This window comes from Pan paniscus, chromosome 12 (genome assembly GCF_029289425.2).
Source record: "Pan paniscus chromosome 12, NHGRI_mPanPan1-v2.0_pri, whole genome shotgun sequence".
NCBI lineage: Eukaryota > Metazoa > Chordata > Mammalia > Primates > Hominidae > Pan > Pan paniscus.
The window spans coordinates 105,507,676-105,529,178 of NC_073261.2; the positions used below are offsets into that span (position 1 = coordinate 105,507,676).

At 40.4% G+C, this 21,503-nt stretch overlaps 1 protein-coding gene across 1 annotated transcript in view; it reads left to right on the top strand.

Moving 5' to 3' along the window:
- The window catches only part of APOB (apolipoprotein B), a 42,549-nt gene extending 21,919 nt beyond the window's left edge, over positions 1–20,630 (top strand). The window contains exons 19-29 of the mRNA XM_034952688.3: positions 2,220–2,402; positions 3,012–3,133; positions 5,411–5,621; positions 6,515–6,690; positions 6,800–6,987; positions 7,467–7,612; positions 8,532–8,905; positions 9,414–16,985; positions 17,390–17,504; positions 17,613–17,796; positions 18,731–20,630. Of these exons, the coding sequence (XP_034808579.2) occupies positions 2,220–2,402; positions 3,012–3,133; positions 5,411–5,621; positions 6,515–6,690; positions 6,800–6,987; positions 7,467–7,612; positions 8,532–8,905; positions 9,414–16,985; positions 17,390–17,504; positions 17,613–17,796; positions 18,731–20,335 (10,876 nt within the window). The 3' untranslated portion in view covers positions 20,336–20,630. The remainder of the gene's footprint in view (positions 1–2,219; positions 2,403–3,011; positions 3,134–5,410; positions 5,622–6,514; positions 6,691–6,799; positions 6,988–7,466; positions 7,613–8,531; positions 8,906–9,413; positions 16,986–17,389; positions 17,505–17,612; positions 17,797–18,730) is intronic.
- Positions 20,631–21,503: the final 873 nt, after the last annotated feature.

Consider the following 21,503-nt stretch of genomic DNA (forward strand, 5'->3'; position numbering starts at 1 on the left):
AATTAGCCAGGCGTGGTGGCACATGCCTGTAGCTCCAGCTACTCAGAAGGCTGAGATGGGAGGATCAACTGAGCCCAAGGGTTCAAGCCTTCAGTGAACCATGCTTGCACCACTGCACTCCAGCCTGGGCGACAGAGCAAGATCCTGTCTCACAAAAAACAAAAAATAGTATATTTAATAGCCTAATATATACCACGTATGTTGAGTGAGACACACAAGGTCCCTGACCTTTGATCGCTTACATTTTATAAGGGAGACACACAATTAAGCAAGCAGTAATCATAGAGTAAGGGCTAAGTTATAGAAAGTATTAGAGTACCATGAAATTTTATATCATGTAGCCTGTGCTAGTCAGGGAATGCATTCTGAAGCAAGTGTACTTGACCTGATAACTGAGGACTGTGTCAGAGTCATTTAGGCAAAGGAGAAAGGAGTGAGTGTTCCAGGCAAAAGGAAAAGCATGTAATGGCCTGAAGGTAAAGGAATATGGTTCAAGGAACTGGAAGAAGTGCAGAATGGTAAGGGGCTCAGAGATGATGGGGAGAGGTAGGCAGGGGAGAGAGCATGCCCAGCTGTGAAAGCCATCCTAAGGAGTTTGGACTCTTTTGAAGGCACAGGAGTTGAAAAGGGGAGCAGAAATAAGATCGGGGTGATGTTTTAGAAGAAATACTCTGACTCTAGTGTGGAAGATGGGTGAGAAGGAGGCACAGCTGGACACGAAGAGACCATTGGGCATCTCTTACGATCCTATGTGGCTAAGAGCTGATAATGGCCTGCAGTGGAGGAAAGCCAGGTATAGAAAGGAGTGAGCAGATTCTACAACTTTCTAAGAGGCAGAATCATAAGTACTGGGTGATTAACTGGGTATGGGGACAAGGCAAAAGAAAGAAGAAAAGAGGAAGGAGGCGCCCTTCATTTGAATAAGAACTACAGTGGGAGAGCTTCTGGTTTCAAGGAAAGTGACAAATTCAGTTTTGGATGTGCTGTATTTGATGTCCTCCTATGAAACAACCAGTTTAGAAATCTAGCTGGCAAATAGACCTATGGATCTGAGCCCAGTAAAGAGGCTTGGGCTCCACATATGGATTTGGGAATCATTAGTATACAGAGGTTGTTGTGGTTAAACAGCAACTGGTATAGAGTGAGACATGAGAGATGAGGACAGAAATATGGAGAAGACAAACATATAAAGGAAGAAGGGGAATAACCAGCAATGAGTTAGAAGAAGTGACCAGAGAAGCAGAAGGAGAACCAAAGCCATAAAAGTTCACAGAAGCCAAAGAGCAGCCACAGGGGAGATCACCCCATGGGTAGGCGAAAGCTGGCATTAGGACTCCAGCACATCAGCAAAGCTTGGTCTTGTGGCACCCCCAACTTGGAGAAACAATACTTGGAGGAAAATGTGCTATTTCAAAGAAAGCATCCTTAGAAAAAACCAGGCCAATGTTGAACTTTCTTACATGTACTAAGTTTTTAAGTACACACTTGGAAGGAAGGTGCCATCGTCTCTTCAGATGTGAGAGGCTCCAGCGTCTTAGTCTGGTCATGAGTGTGCAACTCTATGGAAGGCTTCTGGGAGGTCAAGGAAGATGAAACCTAAATATGCCCATTGGATGTAGGAGCAAGGAGGGCATTAGAGACATTGATGAAAGCATTTTCAGAAGATGGAGTGAGCAGTCAGAGCACATTGGGAGGAAGTAGAGACTGCAAAGGCAGACAACTCTTGATGGTGAGGAAGATGAGAAAGCAAGAAAAGAAAGAAATGAGCATAGGGGAGGGGCACAGGGGAAGAGACTTGAGCGTGCTTAATGTGGGTGGAAGGAAGCAGGTAGAGAGTAGGAGATTTCATATGTAAGAGACAGTTTCTCTTGCCCTGCATTGTAGGAAGGAAGGGGCACACTGAAGTTCAGCCCCAGTGATCAGCTATTTAACATCTCTGAGCCTCTGCTTCTGTAAAATGAGAACCATAAGCCTACTGTTGTGGGGATTACAGGTAACAGATGGAAAGAACTCAGCCAGAAGCTTCAGAGTCACTCTCATGGCTTGTCATGTTGATGTTCTTTCTAATATTATTTGTTTCTCAGTAAATTAAATAGTTAGAGATAGGTGTGGACTGAGGGAAGACAGGAGGATAAGGGGGTGTTTGCACCCTGAGAATTTGTGATGTCCATTTTGATTCATGACTTGGCAATAACTCAGGTATTTTTGTTCTTCACCAGCAACACATTACATTTGGTCTCTACCACCAAAACGGAGGTGATCCCACCTCTCATTGAGAACAGGCAGTCCTGGTCAGTTTGCAAGCAAGTCTTTCCTGGCCTGAATTACTGCACCTCAGGCGCTTACTCCAACGCCAGCTCCACAGACTCCGCCTCCTACTATCCGCTGACCGGGGACACCAGGTTAGAGATGCTCAGTGACTGACCCAGCATTTTCTCACCTTCCACATCATGGCCACCTAGCATGGCACAGGAAAAAATACTCTGTGTTGTAAGCCCCTGTCACTAGCCTTCTGGGTTTGCACCATCTTTGGGTATTTAAAGCAGGGTCCTCTGGCCAACACATTGGGTGTCACCTTTTGCTTCCTTGTGCATGGGATGAGATCACAGCACAGATCCCAATTTGCTCCTAATTCAGTGTCCATGTTTCTGAGCCTCCAGACCCATCTCTATGAGCTCCCTGGAGCCCACCAATGTGCTTGAAGCCTTCACCGTACTTAGGTGGCTCCCTGTCTTCAGCCCCCAAGTTCCAGTGCTTGTTCTCAGCTTTGCTGAAACAACCAGCCAACTCCTGCTCTGCTTGTCCAAAGTCTTGGGAATCCTGGTGTCTGCCCTTGCCTTGGGTTCTTGTAGGACTGAGGGATCAAAAAGATCATCTTAGTTAAGGGCAAGAGACAATGTTAAAATAAGGACTATATTTTTGTTGCATTTGAGGCTGAATTGTTTTGGGAACAAAATCACCATCCTTGAAAGCTCTAACATTATGCACTGTCTTCATTGTAACATCTTTAGATTAGAGCTGGAACTGAGGCCTACAGGAGAGATTGAGCAGTATTCTGTCAGCGCAACCTATGAGCTCCAGAGAGAAGACAGAGCCTTGGTGGATACCCTGAAGTTTGTAACTCAAGCAGAAGGTGAGTATTCAAAACACAGCTGCCTCATCTCTGCTCGCAGTCTCAGGTTCAGAATTCATGAGGAGAACACATGTAATTTAACCTATTTAACAAATAGGTTAACTGAGTACCCACTAAGTGGCAGGCCTATTCTAAGACCTGGGGCTAGAACAGTGAACAATGGAGTCTCTGCCTTCATGGAAGTTACAGTGAACAACCAAACAAGTTAATATTTGGAATATCAGATCAGTACTGAGGAGGAAAACAGAGCATAGACTGGTCTAGGGAGGGCTAGGAGTAGGAGGGAGGAAGAAGGGCAGGGAAAGCAGTGCATTTGGAATAATAAGGGAAAGTCTCCCTGGTAAAGTGAGCATAAGGAGACCTAACAGAAATAAGAGGAGAAACCGTGTGGTAAGACTGTTACAGGCAGAGGGACCAGCAAGTGCAAAGGCCCTGAGGCTGACACACTACTACCATGTTTCAAGGAAAGGCATGAAGACAGTATGGCTGGAGCAGAAAGACCAGGGAGAAAAGAGGTAGAAGATGAGGACAGAGAGATATGGAGAGGTGAAGGAAGGATAATCTCATAGGCCATGGTAAGAACTTTGGCTTTTTCTATGAATTAAACGAAAGCCATTGAGGAGTCCTCATGATTTGATTTATGTTTATGTTGAGAAAAGACTATGGGGAGACAAGGGCAGAGAAACTAATATGTAGGTTATCACAATAATCCAGGCAGGAATCAGTGTTGTTTTGGATCAGGGCAATGGCAGAGGAGATATGAGAAGGGGATGGATTCTGGCCATATTTTGAAGATTAGGCTGACAAGATTTGCTGATACAGTGGATGTTGAGTGTAAGAGGAAAGGGGGAATGAAGACAAACCTAAGGTTTTTGGCCTGGGCAACTGACAAATGGAACTTCCATTTATTGAGATGGAAAGGGCTACTGGAGGAGCAGGTTTTAGGGAATGGGAGAAATTTAGGTGTTCACTTTGGAAAAAAAATTATATAGGGATAGCGAGGAGCAGGTTTTAGGGAATGGGGCAAATTTAGGTGTTCGCTTTGGAAAAATTTTTATATAGGGATAGCATATCACAGAATTAAACTAGGAAGAAAATCCCATGATAGAAAGCACTGGAGGAGCAGGGCATGCTGGGGAAATAGTGTTTGGTAAACATTGTTTTACGAAAGATATAAAATGGACCAGCCTATAGATTGAAGGATGCCCGGGAATCTTGTTACAAAGAAAGGGGGAGTTGGGGAGATGGAGCCCAGGGCAAGGGCAGTAAGGAACAAGGACAGGCATCTTGGGTAGAAAGTAATATAGAGATGTCGTGTCTTCCTGGCCCAGAAGGGCTGCGAGCCTTTGCTGTTCCACAAACAAGCTAAGTGCTCCCCCTTTCAGGGCCTTTGCATTCCTGACCTTCTGCCTGGAATGTGCTCCTCCCAGAACTCAGCGTGGCTCCAACCTCTCTTCATTCTGGTCTCTGCCCACATGTGCCCTTATCAGAGAGAACTTCTCTGACCACCAAGTATGAAATAACACTTCTTCTATCCCTTTCTTTTATCCTTGTATCCAGTTTTACTCCTCTTCATAACATTCATTACCATCTGACATGAGCAAGTTACTTGTTTATTGCCTGTACACCTCCCCCATTAGAAGGTAAGCCCCATGCAAGCAAGGATTCCCCAGTACCAAGAGCAGTGCCCAGCACACGATAGGCTCATAACAGGCAATCCATAAAGACTTGCATACATGAACACAACTGAGTTTAAAATTATCAGTAAATGAGACCCATTAAAAAAGTTTAATGAGAAAAAAAAAATTCAGTAAAATCCTGAACTGTGTTTTTGTTTAAGCACATTGATTCCTTGGAGTTTCTCTACCTTTTCCTCTCTTTCCTTCCAAAACATAGCTTATTTATTTATTTATTTATTTATTTATTATTTATTTTTTTTTTTGAGACGGAGTCTTGCTCTTTCACCCAGGCTGCAGTGCAGTGGTGCCATCTCGGCTCACTGCAAGCCCCGCCTCCCGGGTTCACGCCATTCTCCTGCCTCAGCCTCCTGAGTAGCTGGGACTACAGGCACCCACCAATCACGCCCGGCTAATTTTTTGTATTTTTAGTAGAGACGGGGTTTCACCATGCTAGCCAGAATGGTCTTGATCTCCTGACCTCATGATCTGCCCGCCTTGGCCTCCCAAAGTGCTGGGATTACAGGTGTGAGCCACCGCACCCGGCCCAAAACATAGCTTCTTACCACACATCTCTTGATTCTCTTATACACTCGTCCAGGTGCGAAGCAGACTGAGGCTACCATGACATTCAAATATAATCGGCAGAGTATGACCTTGTCCAGTGAAGTCCAAATTCCGGATTTTGATGTTGACCTCGGAACAATCCTCAGAGTTAATGATGAATCTACTGAGGGCAAAACGTCTTACAGACTCACCCTGGACATTCAGAACAAGAAAATTACTGAGGTCGCCCTCATGGGCCACCTAAGGTAAAGAAGGCCGAGGGTCATCTGACCTGCACTGCAGGCCTGGGTGGTTCTTTTCATTATTCCTCTTCCACTTCATACCTGACCAAGCCATGTTCTCCCCTAGTCTACAATCAGAGTGGCAGATAGAGCCCTCAACAATTTTTTTTTTTTTTGAGATGGAGTCTCACTCTGTCACCAGGCTGGAGTGCAGTGGCACAATCTCGGCTCACTGCAACCTCTGCCTCCCGAGTTCAAGTGATTCTCCTGCTTAAGCCTCCCAAGGAGCTGGAACTATAGGTGCATGCCACCACACCCAGCTAATTTTTATATTTTTAGTAGAGACAGGGTTTCACCATATTGACCAGGATGGTCTCGATCTCCTGACCTCGTGATCCACCTGCCTTGGCCTCCCAAAGTGCTGGGATTACAGGTGTGAGCCACTGCACCCGGCCAAGCTCTCAACATTTTAACCCTCTGCGCATGTCCAGTGGGATTTTCCTACCATTTATCAGGCACTTACTATTCATGTATCAAGCACAGTGCTGGGTGCTTTAAAGAAATTATCTCTGTCCTCACAATAAACTGCGAGGTCACTGTGAGTTTTCCTGTTTCATGGATAAGGAAATGGTAGCTCAGAGGGGTTAAATCATTTGGTCAAAGTCACAGAGCTAGTAAATAGCAGAGCAGGATTCAAACAGTTTTCAAAAAACTTCTCTTTCTCCTAAACCTGTTTGCAAAGTCCTTAATTTGTGCTGAATGTTGGCTTTAGAAGTTGATGAGTTTGATCTGTGGCTGTTTCTCTGAACCATCCTTGTATCTGGTTTTGATCACCACAAATGGAACTTCTGTTTAATCCTGCATATCTCCATTGAAAGGACAAAATCATTGGTGCCAACTGATTTTCTTTACCATAGTTGTGACACAAAGGAAGAAAGAAAAATCAAGGGTGTTATTTCCATACCCCGTTTGCAAGCAGAAGCCAGAAGTGAGATCCTCGCCCACTGGTCGCCTGCCAAACTGCTTCTCCAAATGGACTCATCTGCTACAGCTTATGGCTCCACAGTTTCCAAGAGGGTGGCATGGCATTACGGTATGTGTCTCTTCCCCTGTGTGAGCACTTCCAAAGTAATGCAGGTGTTGAGACCTGTGGTTACAGGCTGAACTAGTACCATTCACAACTATTTCCTACGTATTTTCAGATGAAGAGAAGATTGAATTTGAATGGAACACAGGCACCAATGTAGATACCAAAAAAATGACTTCCAATTTCCCTGTGGATCTCTCTGATTATCCTAAGAGCTTGCATATGTATGCAAATAGACTCCTGGATCACAGAGTCCCTCAAACAGACATGACTTTCCGGCACGTGGGTTCCAAATTAATAGTTGTAAGTATGAGTCTGCCAGTCAATAAATACATGGGTATAAGTGCTAATTACATCCTCAACTCTGAGCTAGGTGCAGGAAGGTTTCCAAAGATGTATAAGGCATGCTTCCTTCCCCCCAGGGAATTCTTGGGGAGAAAAAAAAACTTTCACAAGTGTGTAGTTACCCAGTTAAACAAAGCTGAATGTGATACATATCAAAGAGATGCTACTAAGTAGAACAGTTCTTTGCCTAGTGGTATCAAAGGAAGCTTCAGGACACAAGCTAGGAGGCTGACTATGTTAGACATTCCTTTTATAAATATGGACAGTGATCAGTGACTGGCAACGAAGATTCATAATTTTCTGTTATTTATTTTTAACTTTCAGTGCATTGTCCAGCTTAATAATTTACTTGTCAAATCGGTATTTCTGCCTAATGTTCATTGCTCTTTGAGGCTCATCCAAGCCCATTACCTTAAAAGTCTCCTGTCATTTTGTAGGCAATGAGCTCATGGCTTCAGAAGGCATCTGGGAGTCTTCCTTATACCCAGACTTTGCAAGACCACCTCAACAGCCTGAAGGAGTTCAACCTCCAGAACATGGGATTGCCAGACTTCCACATCCCAGAAAACCTCTTCTTAAAAAGGTAAAAGAAGAAACCAGCAAGGCTTCTTGAACCATGCAAAGTAAATGAAAGATTTTACATAGCATGATTTAGACATTTTTTTAATTTAAATTTTTAAAGGAAATAATTTAAGCATTTTAAGGAGATTAATAACTATAGCACAAACACTGTGGCATCTTTGCATTAGTAAACATGAGAACACCAACCCTGTCGGGAAGAATCTAAGAAAGTCATTAGAGGATTCTGGTACTTTCACCCTAAGATATTTTATTCAGTACAACCTGTTATAAGCAAATTCTCCCTCTGACTGTGAAGAATTCAGAATGGCTAGAGGCGTTATTGACTACAGACTTGCTGTTAAGCTAGAGAGAGTCAGAACAGCCATTGAGCACTAAATGGAGGCAGCATTCTGAGAAAATACTTTAACCCAGGCTTACTGACTTCCATACCTATGTTCTTTCCACAAATCAAGTTGCCTCAATTCAGTTTAGCAAATTTGTATCAAGTATCCTCTATGTGCAAAATGCTAGACTAGGTACAGTGAGAAGATAGAAACTGGGTAAGGTATAGCCTTTTCTTTCAAGAAGATACCATGGAGATATCAACAAATGAGAAATAATTAATTATATAAGCAAAATTATGACATGCTCTTTGAGAAAGGTGCAAGGGACTATGTAACTGTAAGAATGAGACAAATTGGCTATGACTTAGGTGGGATGGTAATGATAAGGAGTGGCCCTTAGAAGAGCTTTGTCAGGATTTGAGTGTTTGACAGGTGGAGGTAAAAGCAAAGGGGTCCAGGCATAGGAGTAGCACAAAGAAAAGTGCAGAGTGGCTTTGGGAATGGGGCAAGTACAATATTGCTGTGAAGGTCAGAGGCAGAGAACTTTGAATGACTGATGTCTGACTGTGGGGATGTTGTCTTTGTTGTTCATTTCAGCGATGGCCGGGTCAAATATACCTTGAACAAGAACAGTTTGAAAATTGAGATTCCTTTGCCTTTTGGTGGCAAATCCTCCAGAGATCTAAAGATGTTAGAGACTGTTAGGACACCAGCCCTCCACTTCAAGTCTGTGGGATTCCATCTGCCATCTCGAGAGTTCCAAGTCCCTACTTTTACCATTCCCAAGTTGTATCAACTGCAAGTGCCTCTCCTGGGTGTTCTAGACCTCTCCACGAATGTCTACAGCAACTTGTACAACTGGTCCGCCTCCTACAGTGGTGGCAACACCAGCACAGACCATTTCAGCCTTCGGGCTCGTTACCACATGAAGGCTGACTCTGTGGTTCACCTGCTTTCCTACAATGTGCAAGGTGAGCTATGCTCAGGTAAAGGGTGCACCGGGCTAGTTCATGGCAGGCTCTAAGAGGAGAGCCTCCTCCAGGGAGGAAAGGACTTTGGCTTTCTAGCAGATAATCTTCCTTGCTACTTGGAAGTCTTTTATTTTATTCAACAAATAGAAATATTTATTAAACATATCACATGTATTAAATATTCTAGCAGGCAGTAACAGAAAGTAGACAGATAAGCCAGCAATTATAATTCAGTGTGAGAGGTGCTATGATAAAGTGTAGTATATAAGTATAAGGTAGAGTGGAAGCACTCAACAAGGGAACCTAAACAACGCCTGTGGTGGTCAGGCAAGGCTTCCTGGAGGAATGCCTTTTGCTATCAGATTTTATCTTTGCATTACAGATGGAGGAGTCTATTGCACAATTGGCCCAGAAAAATGGGGCTTTATTATTGAAAGACTTTCAACATAGAGATTGCTCTGGAAATGTACTGCTTAATTTAACCAATGTCTTTTCATTTTTATGTTAGGATCTGGAGAAACAACATATGACCACAAGAATACGTTCACACTATCATGTGATGGGTCTCTACGCCACAAATTTCTAGATTCGAATATCAAATTCAGTCATGTAGAAAAACTTGGAAACAACCCAGTCTCAAAAGGTTTACTAATATTCGATGCATCTAGTTCCTGGGGACCACAGATGTCTGCTTCAGTTCATCTGGACTCCAAAAAGAAACAGCATTTGTTTGTCAAAGAAGTCAAGATTGATGGGCAGTTCAGAGTCTCTTCGTTCTATGCTAAAGGCACATATGGCCTGTCTTGTCAGAGGGATCCTAACACTGGCCGGCTCAATGGAGAGTCCAACCTGAGGTTTAACTCCTCCTACCTCCAAGGCACCAACCAGATAACAGGAAGATATGAAGATGGAACCCTCTCCCTCACCTCCACCTCTGATCTGCAAAGTGGCATCATTAAAAATACTGCTTCCCTAAAGTATGAGAACTACGAGCTGACTTTAAAATCTGACACCAGTGGGAAGTATAAGAACTTTGCCACTTCTAACAAGATGGATATGACCTTCTCTAAGCAAAATGCACTGCTGCGTTCTGAATATCAGGCTGATTACGAGTCATTGAGGTTCTTCAGCCTGCTTTCTGGATCACTAAATTCCCATGGTCTTGAGTTAAATGCTGACATCTTAGGCACTGACAAAATTAACAGTGGTGCTCACAAGGCGACACTAAGGATTGGCCAAGATGGAATATCTACCAGTTCAACGACCAACTTGAAGTATAGTCTCCTGGTGCTGGAGAATGAGCTGAATGCAGAGCTTGGCCTCTCTGGGGCATCTATGAAATTAACAACAAATGGCCGCTTCAGGGAACACAATGCAAAATTCAGTCTGGATGGGAAAGCCGCCCTCACAGAGCTATCACTGGGAAGTGCTTATCAGGCCATGATTCTGGGTGTTGACAGCAAAAACATTTTCAACTTCAAGATCAGTCAAGAAGGACTTAAGCTCTCAAACGACATGATGGGCTCATATGCTGAAATGAAATTTGACCACACAAACAGTCTGAACATTGCAGGCTTATCACTGGACTTCTCTTCAAAACTTGACAACATTTACAGCTCTGACAAGTTTTATAAGCAAACTGTTAATTTACAGCTACAGCCCTATTCTCTGGTAACTACTTTAAACAGTGACCTGAAATACAATGCTCTGGATCTCACCAACAATGGGAAACTACGGCTAGAACCCCTGAAGCTGCATGTGGCTGGTAACCTAAAAGGAGCCTACCAAAATAATGAAATAAAACACATCTATGCCATCTCTTCTGCTGCCTTATCAGCAAGCTATAAAGCAGACACTGTTGCTAAGGTTCAGGGTGTGGAGTTTAGCCATCGGCTCAACACAGACATCGCTGGGCTGGCTTCAGCCGTTGACATGAGCACAAACTATAATTCAGACTCACTGCATTTCAGCAATGTCTTCCGTTCTGTAATGGCCCCGTTTACCATGACCATCGATGCACATACAAATGGCAATGGGAAACTCACTCTCTGGGGAGAACATACTGGGCAGCTGTATAGCAAATTCCTGTTGAAAGCAGAACCTCTGGCATTTACTTTCTCTCATGATTACAAAGGCTCCACAAGTCATCATCTCGTGTCTAGGAAAAGCATCAGTGCAGCTCTTGAACACAAAGTCAGTGCCCTGCTTACTCCAGCTGAGCAGACAGGCACCTGGAAACTCAAGACCCAATTTAACAACAATGAATACAGCCAGGACTTGGATGCTTACAACACTAAAGACAAAATTGGCGTGGAGCTTACTGGACGAACTCTGGCTGACCTAACTCTACTAGACTCCCCAATTAAAGTGCCACTTTTACTCAGTGAGCCCATCAATATCATTGATGCTTTAGAGATGAGAGATGCCGTTGAGAAGCCCCAAGAATTTACAATTGTTGCTTTTGTAAAGTATGATAAAAACCAAGATGTTCACTCCATTAACCTCCCATTTTTTGAGACCTTGCAAGAATATTTTGAGAGGAATCGACAAACCATTATAGTTGTACTGGAAAACGTACAGAGAGACCTGAAGCACATCAATATTGATCAATTTGTAAGAAAATACAGAGCAGCCCTGGGAAAACTCCCACAGCAAGCTAATGATTATCTGAATTCATTCAATTGGGAGAGACAAGTTTCACGTGCCAAGGAGAAACTGACTGCTCTCACAAAAAAGTATAGAATTACAGAAAATGATATACAAATTGCATTAGATGATGCCAAAATCAACTTTAATGAAAAACTATCTCAACTGCAGACATATATGATACAATTTGATCAGTATATTAACGATAATTATGATTTACATGATTTGAAAATAGCTATTGCTAATATTATTGATGAAATCATTGAAAAATTAAAAAGTCTTGATGAGCACTATCATATCCGTGTAAATTTAGTAAAAACAATCCATGATCTACATTTGTTTATTGAAAATATTCATTTTAACAAAAGTGGAAGTAGTACTGCATCCTGGATTCAAAATGTGGATACTAAGTACCAAATCAGAATCCAGATACAAGAAAAACTGCAGCAGCTTAAGAGACACATACAGAATATAGACATCCAGCACCTAGCTGGAAAGTTAAAACAACACGTTGAGGCTATTGATGTTAGAGTGCTTTTAGATCAATTGGGAACTACAATTTCATTTGAAAGAATAAATGACGTTCTTGAGCATGTCAAACACTTTGTTATAAATCTTATTGGGGATTTTGAAGTAGCTGAGAAAATCAATGCCTTCAGAGCCAAAGTCCATGAGTTAATCGAGAGGTATGAAGTAGACCAACAAATCCAGGTTTTAATGGATAAATTAGTAGAGTTGGCCCACCAATACAAGTTGAAGGAGACTATTCAGAAGCTAAGCAATGTCCTACAACAAGTTAAGATAAAAGATTACTTTGAGAAATTGGTTGGATTTATTGATGATGCTGTCAAGAAGCTTAATGAATTATCTTTTAAAACATTCATTGAAGATGTTAACAAATTCCTTGACATGTTGATAAAGAAATTAAAGTCATTTGATTACCACCAGTTTGTAGATGAAACCAATGACAAAATCCGTGAGGTGACTCAGAGACTCAATGGTGAAATTCAGGCTCTGGAACTACCACAAAAAGCTGAAGCATTAAAACTGTTTTTAGAGGAAACCAAGGCCACAGTTGCAGTGTATCTGGAAAGCCTACAGGACACCAAAATAACCTTAATCATCAATTGGTTACAGGAGGCTTTAAGTTCAGCATCTTTGGCTCACATGAAGGCCAAATTCCGAGAGACCCTAGAAGATACGCGAGACCGAATGTATCAAATGGACATTCAGCAGGAACTTCAACGATACCTGTCTCTGGTAGGCCAGGTTTATAGCACACTTGTCACCTACATTTCTGATTGGTGGACTCTTGCTGCTAAGAACCTTACTGACTTTGCAGAGCAGTATTCTATCCAAGATTGGGCTAAACGTGTGAAAGCATTGGTAGAGCAAGGGTTCACTGTTCCTGAAATCAAGACCATCCTTGGGACCATGCCTGCCTTTGAAGTCAGTCTTCAGGCTCTTCAGAAAGCTACCTTCCAGACACCTGATTTTATAGTCCCCCTAACAGATTTGAGGATTCCGTCAGTTCAGATAAACTTCAAAGAGTTAAAAAATATAAAAATCCCATCCAGGTTTTCCACACCAGAATTTACCATCCTTAACACCTTCCACATTCCTTCCTTTACAATTGACTTTGTAGAAATGAAAGTAAAGATCATCAGAACCATTGACCAGATGCTGAACAGTGAGCTGCAGTGGCCCGTTCCAGATGTATATCTCAGGGATCTGAAGGTGGAGGACATTCCTCTAGCGAGAATCACCCTGCCAGACTTCCATTTACCAGAAATCGCAATTCCAGAATTCATAATCCCAACTCTCAACCTTAATGATTTTCAAGTTCCTGACCTTCACATACCAGAATTCCAGCTTCCCCACATCTCACACACAATTGAAGTACCTACTTTTGGCAAGCTATACAGTATTTTGAAAATCCAATCTCCTCTTTTCACATTAGATGCAAATGCTGACATAGGGAATGGAACCACCTCAGCAAACGAAGCAGGTATCGCAGCTTCCATCACTGCCAAAGGAGAGTCCAAATTAGAAGTTCTCAATTTTGATTTTCAAGCAAATGCACAACTCTCAAACCCTAAGATTAATCCGCTGGCTGTGAAGGAGTCCGTGAAGTTCTCCAGCAAGTACCTGAGAACAGAGCATGGGAGTGAAATGCTGTTTTTTGGAAATGCTATTGAGGGAAAATCAAACACAGTGGCAAGTTTACACACAGAAAAAAATACACTGGAGCTTAGTAATGGAGTGATTGTCAAGATAAACAATCAGCTTACCCTGGATAGCAACACTAAATACTTCCACAAATTGAACATCCCCAAACTGGACTTCTCTAGTCAGGCTGACCTGCGCAACGAGATCAAGACACTGTTGAAAGCTGGCCACATAGCATGGACTTCTTCTGGAAAAGGGTCATGGAAATGGGCCTGCCCCAGATTCTCAGATGAGGGAACACATGAATCACAAATTAGTTTCACCATAGAAGGACCCCTCACTTCCTTCGGACTGTCCAATAAGATCAATAGCAAACACCTAAGAGTAAACCAAAACTTGGTTTATGAATCTGGCTCCCTCAACTTTTCTAAACTTGAAATTCAATCACGAGTTGATTCCCAGCATGTGGGCCACAGTGTTCTAACTGCTAAAGGCACGGCACTGTTTGGAGAAGGGAAGGCAGAGTTTACTGGGAGGCATGATGCTCATTTAAATGGAAAGGTTATTGGAACTTTGAAAAATTCTCTTTTCTTTTCAGCCCAGCCATTTGAGATCACGGCATCCACAAACAATGAAGGGAACTTGAAAGTTCGTTTTCCATTAAGGTTAACAGGGAAGATAGACTTCCTGAATAACTATGCACTGTTTCTGAGTCCCAGTGCCCAGCAAGCAAGTTGGCAAGTAAGTGCTAGGTTCAATCAGTATAAGTACAACCAAAATTTCTCTGCTGGAAACAACGAGAACATTATGGAGGCCCATGTAGGAATAAATGGAGAAGCAAATCTGGATTTCTTAAACATTCCTTTAACAATTCCTGAAATGCGTCTACCTTACACAATAATCACAACTCCTCCACTGAAAGATTTCTCTCTATGGGAAAAAACAGGCTTGAAGGAATTCTTGAAAACAACAAAGCAATCATTTGATTTAAGTGTAAAAGCTCAGTATAAGAAAAACAAACACAGGCATTCCATCACAAATCCTTTGGCTGTGCTTTGTGAGTTTATCAGTCAGAGCATCAAACCCTTTGACAGGCATTTTGAAAAAAACAGAAACAATGCATTAGATTTTGTCACCAAATCCTATAATGAAACAAAAATTAAGTTTGATAAGTACAAAGCTGAAAAATCTCACGACGAGCTCCCCAGGACCTTTCAAATTCCTGGATACACCGTTCCAGTTGTCAATGTTGAAGTGTCTCCATTCACCATAGAGATGTCGGCATTCGGCTATGTGTTCCCAAAAGCAGTCAGCATGCCTAGTTTCACCATCCTAGGTTCTGACATCCGTGTGCCTTCATATACATTAATCCTGCCATCCTTAGAGCTGCCAGTCCTTCATGTCCCTAGAAATCTCAAGCTTTCTCTTCCAGATTTCAAGGAATTGTGTACCATAAGCCATATTTTTATTCCTGCCATGGGCAATATTACCTATGATTTCTCCTTTAAATCAAGTGTCATCACACTGAATACCAATGCTGAACTTTTTAACCAGTCAGATATTGTTGCTCATCTCCTTTCTTCATCTTCATCTGTCATTGATGCACTGCAGTACAAATTAGAGGGCACCACAAGATTGGCAAGAAAAAGGGGATTGAAGTTAGCCACAGCTCTGTCTCTGAGCAACAAATTTGTGGAGGGTAGTCATAACAGTACTGTGAGCTTAACCACGAAAAATATGGAAGTGTCAGTGGCAACAAGCGCAAAAGCCCAAATTCCAATTTTGAGAATGAATTTCAAGCAAGAACTTAATGGAAATACCAAGTCAAAACCTACTGTCTCTTCCTCCATGGAATTTAAGTATGATTTCAATTCTTCAATGCTGTACTCTACCGCTAAAGGAGCAGTTGACCACAAGCTTAGCTTGGAAAGCCTCACCTCTTACTTTTCCATTGAGTCATCTACCAAAGGAGATGTCAAGGGTTCGGTTCTTTCTCGGGAATATTCAGGAACTATTGCTAGTGAGGCCAACACTTACTTGAATTCCAAGAGCACACGGTCTTCAGTGAAGCTGCAGGGCACTTCCAAAATTGATGATATCTGGAACCTTGAAGTAAAAGAAAATTTTGCTGGAGAAGCCACACTCCAACGCATATATTCCCTCTGGGAGCACAGTACGAAAAACCACTTACAGCTAGAGGGCCTCTTTTTCACCAACGGAGAACATACAAGCAAAGCCACCCTGGAACTCTCTCCATGGGAAATGTCAGCTCTTGTTCAGGTCCATGCAAGTCAGCCCAGTTCCTTCCATGATTTCCCCCACCTTGGCCAGGAAGTGGCCCTGAATGCTAACACTAAGAACCAGAAGATCAGATGGAAAAATGAAGTCCGGATTCATTCTGGGTCTTTCCAGAGCCAGGTCGAGCTTTCCAATGACCAAGAAAAGGCACACCTTGACATTGCAGGATCCTTAGAAGGACACCTAAGGTTCCTCAAAAATATCATCCTACCAGTCTATGAGAAGAGCTTATGGGATTTCCTAAAGCTGGATGTAACCACCAGCATTGGTAGGAGACAGCATCTTCGTGTTTCAACTGCCTTTGTGTACACCAAAAACCCCAATGGCTATTCATTCTCCATCCCTGTAAAAGTTTTGGCTGATAAATTCATTATTCCTGGGCTGAAACTAAATGATCTAAATTCAGTTCTTGTCATGCCTACGTTCCATGTCCCATTTACAGATCTTCAGGTTCCATCGTACAAACTTGACTTCAGAGAAATACAAATCTATAAGAAGCTGAGAACTTCATCATTTGCCCTCAACCTACCAACACTCCCCGAGGTAAAATTCCCTGAAGTTGATGTGGTAACAAAATATTCTCAACCAGAAGACTCCTTGATTCCCTTTTTTGAGATAACCATGCCTGAATCTCAGTTAACTGTGTCCCAGTTCACGCTTCCAAAAAGTGTTTCAGATGGCATTGCTGCTTTGGATCTAAATGCAGTAGCCAACAAGATCGCAGACTTTGAGTTGCCCACCATCATCGTGCCTGAGCAGACCATTGAGATTCCCTCCATTAAGTTCTCTGTACCTGCTGGAATTGTCATTCCTTCCTTTCAAGCACTGACTGCACGCTTTGAGGTAGACTCTCCCATGTATAATGCCACTTGGAGTGCCAGTTTGAAAAACAAAGCAGATTATGTTGAAACAGTCCTGGATTCCACATGCAGCTCAACCGTACAGTTCCTAGAATATGAACTAAATGGTAAGAAATATCCTGTCTCCTCTCCTAGATATCGTATATTTTCAATGAGAGTTATGAGTAAATAATTATGTATTTAGTTGTGAGTAGATGTACAATTACTCAATGTCACAAAATTTTAAGTAAGAAAAGAGATACATGTATACCCTACACGTAAAAACCAAACTGTAGAAAATCTAGTGTCATTCAAGACAAACAGCTTTAAAGAAAATGGATTTTTCCGTAATTATTTTAGGACTAACAATGTCTTTTAACTATTTATTTTAAAATAACTGTGAGCTGTACATTGCATATTTTAAACATAAGTGAAATATCTGGTTAGGATAGAATTCTCCCAGTTTTCACAATGAAAACATCAACGTCCTACGGTTATGAATCTAATAAAATACAAAATCTCTCCTATACAGTTGCGGGAACACACAAAATCGAAGATGGTATGTTAGCCTCTAAGACTAAAGGAACATTTGCACACCGTGACTTCAGTGCAGAATATGAAGAAGATGGCAAATATGAAGGACTTCAGTATGGAACTTTTATTGAATTGAAACCTTATACCTTTTGAAAACTCATTGTGATTTTCTTCATCTCCATACCCCTTTCGTGATGGCTCATCTGTTTTTCTGCTTTCAGGGAATGGGAAGGAAAAGCGCACCTCAATATCAAAAGCCCAGCGTTCACCGATCTCCAACTGCACTACCAGAAAGACAAGAAAGGCATCTCCACCTCAGCAGCCTCCCCAGCCATAGGCACCGTGGGCATGGATACGGATGAAGATGACGACTTTTCTACATGGAACTTCTACTACAGCCCTCAGGTAAATACCACCTAATGAGTGACACGCCCCCAAGAGCGAGTGGAGAATTGGGGCAGATACATTTAATTCAGGACCAAATATTCATTCAGAGATTCCCCAAACTAGGTGAAAGACAGGCGGTAAGCAACTTCTTCTCTGAGGAAATATTCTCTAGAAAGTATTACAATGAGTCCTTGATTGATTTTAATGTTTAGATGCACACATGACATCCCATCAGCACTATTATTTATTAATTCTGGGCAAATCCAGGAAGATGAGGGTTATACCTCATCATCTAAATCATAGGCAAGCTCAGCCATAGGCAGGGTATATTTTTCAGAGAGTGCTGGTTTCTGTAGTATTTAAAACTTTAAAATCCTTCCCCACAATAGAATTGCTAGATGAGATACATCAAATTCCTCTCATGTCATTTACAAGCTCTGCCAGGGCCAAATCAAGGGTGACGTTACCAGAGGAGAAGACCAAACATGGTTCTATTACTGTTACTAAAAGTTTGTCATGGGCTTGGAGAATGCGTACTGATGTTGGGATTCTGGGTCTCTGCAGGGTGGGCTCCAACTTGCCTTTTTTGCTATTTCTTCTTTCCCTATCTGTCATTTCCTGACTCTTCTTCTCTCTCCTCTTCTTTCTCTTCCCCCCACTCCTCTTCCAGTTTTCAGTCCTAGGAAGGCTGAACTGTTAAGTGTCACAATGTAAATGCCAAACAGCAAGCTTTTTTTAAAATCCTTTCTGGGGCATGTGATAAAGAGAAATTAACAACAGTAGACTTATTTAACCATAAAACAAACACATGAACTGACATATGAAAGATAAATCCCTTTCAGTATATGAAAGATTCTCTGATCTTTATTTTTAACTGCTAATGAAGTTTTAGTGTACTATATTATGTAATTGGAGTAATTGAAAACATGTTCTTTTTTTTTTCTCTGTTTAGTCCTCTCCAGATAAAAAACTCACCATATTCAAAACTGAGTTGAGGGTCCAGGAATCTGATGAGGAAACTCAGATCAAAGTTAATTGGGAAGAAGAGGCAGCTTCTGGCTTGCTAACCTCTCTGAAAGACAACGTGCCCAAGGCCACAGGGGCCCTTTATGATTATGTCAACAAGTACCACTGGGAACACACAGGGCTCACCCTGAGAGAAGCGTCTTCAAAGCTGAGAAGAAATCTGCAGAACAATGCTGAATGGGTTTATCAAGGGGCCATTAGGCAAATTGATGATATCGAGGTGAGGTTCCAGAAAGCAGCCAGTGGCACCACTGGGACCTACCAAGAGTGGAAGGACAAGGCCCAGAATCTGTACCAGGAACTGTTGACTCAGGAAGGCCAAGCCAGTTTCCAGGGACTCAAGGATAAGGTGTTTGACGGCTTGGTACGAGTTACTCAAGAATTCCATATGAAAGTCAAGCATCTGATTGACTCACTCATTGATTTTCTGAACTTCCCCAGATTCCAGTTTCCGGGGAAACCTGGGATATACACTAGGGAGGAACTTTGCACTATGTTCATAAGGGAGGTAGGGACGGTACTGTCCCAGGTATATTTGAAAGTCCATAATGGTTCAGAAATACTGTTTTCCTATTTCCAAGACCTAGTGATTACACTTCCTTTCGAGTTAAGGAAACATAAACTAATAGATGTAATCTCAATGTATAGGGAACTGTTGAAAGATTTATCAAAAGAAGCCCAAGAGGTATTTAAAGACATTCAGTCTCTCAAGACCACAGAGGTGCTACGTAATCTTCAGGACCTTTTACAATTCATTTTCCAACTAATAGAAGATAACATTAAACAGCTGAAAGAGATGAAATTTACTTATCTTATTAATTATATCCAAGATGAGATCAACACAATCTTCAATGATTATATCCCATATGTTTTTAAATTGTTGAAAGAAAACCTATGCCTTAATCTTCATAAGTTCAATGAATTTATTCAAAACGAGCTTCAGGAATCTTCTCAAGAGTTACAGCAGATCCATCAATACATTATGGCCCTTCGTGAAGAATATTTTGATCCAAGTATAGTTGGCTGGACAGTGAAATATTATGAACTTGAAGAAAAGATAGTCAGTCTGATCAAGAACCTGTTAGTTGCTCTTAAGGACTTCCATTCTGAATATATTGTCAGTGCCTCTGACTTTACTTCCCAACTCTCAAGTCAAGTTGAGCAATTTCTGCACAGAAATATTCAGGAATATCTTAGCATCCTTACTGATCCAGATGGAAAAGGGAAAGAGAAGATTGCAGAGCTTTCTGCCACTGCTCAGGAAATAATTAAAAGCCAGGCCACTGCGACAAAGAAAATAATTTCTGATTACCACCAGCAGTTTAGATATAAACTGCAAGATTTTTCAGACCAACTCTCTGATTACTATGAAAAATTTATTGCTGAATCCAAAAGATTGATTGACCTGTCCATTCAAAACTACCACACATTTCTGATATACATCACGGAGTTACTGAAAAAGCTGCAGTCAACCACAGTCATGAACCCCTATATGAAGCTTGCTCCAGGAGAACTTACTATCATCCTCTAATTTTTTAAAAGCAATCTTCATTTATTCTTCTTTTCCAATTGAACTTTCACATAGCACAGAAAAAATTCAAACTGCCTATATTGATAAAACCATACAGTGAGCCAGCCCTGCAGTAGGCAGTAGACTATAAGCAGAAGCACATATGAACTGGACCTGCACCAAAGCTGGCACCAGGGCTCTGAAGGTCTCTGAACTCAGAAGGATGGCATTTTTTGCAAGTTAAAGAAAATCAGGATCTGAGTTATTTTGCTAAACTTGGGGGAGGAGGAACAAATAAATGGAGTCTTTATTGTGTATCATACCACTGAATGTGGCTCATTTGTATTGAAAGACAGTGAAACGAGGGCATTGATAAAATGTTCTGGCACAGCAAAACCTCTAGAACACATAGTGTGATTTAAGTAACAGAATAAAAATGGAAATGGAGAAATTGTGGAGGGAAATATTTTGCAAAAATATTTTAAAAGATGAGGTAATTGTGTTTTTTATAATTAAATATTTTATAATTAAAACATTTATAATTAAATATTTTATAATTAAAATATTCATAATTAAAATATTTATAATTAAATATTTATAATTAAATATTTATAATAAAATATTTATAATTAAAATATTTATAATTAAATATTTATAATTAAATATTTATAATTAAAATATTTATAATTAAATATTTATAATTAAATATTTATAATTAAAATATTTATAATTAAATATTTATAATTAAATATTTATAATTAAAATATTTATAATTAAATATTTATAATTAAAATATTTATAATTAAATATTTATAATTAAATATTTATAATTAAAATATTTATAATTAAATATTTATAATTAAAATATTTATAATTAAATATTTATAATTAAAATATTTATAAATATTTTATAATTAAAATATTTATAAATATTTTATAATTAAAATTTTTTTATATATATAATAATATATATAAAATAAAATTTTTTAATATTTTTATAAAATATAAATTATAAAATATATTTATAATTTATTATAATTTATTATATATTATAATTATAATAATTATAATATATAATTTATTAAAATATATTTATAAAATATAAAATAAATTAAAATTTTTTATATATATAATAATATATATAAAATAAAATTTTAATTATAAAATATTTAAAAATATTTTAATTATA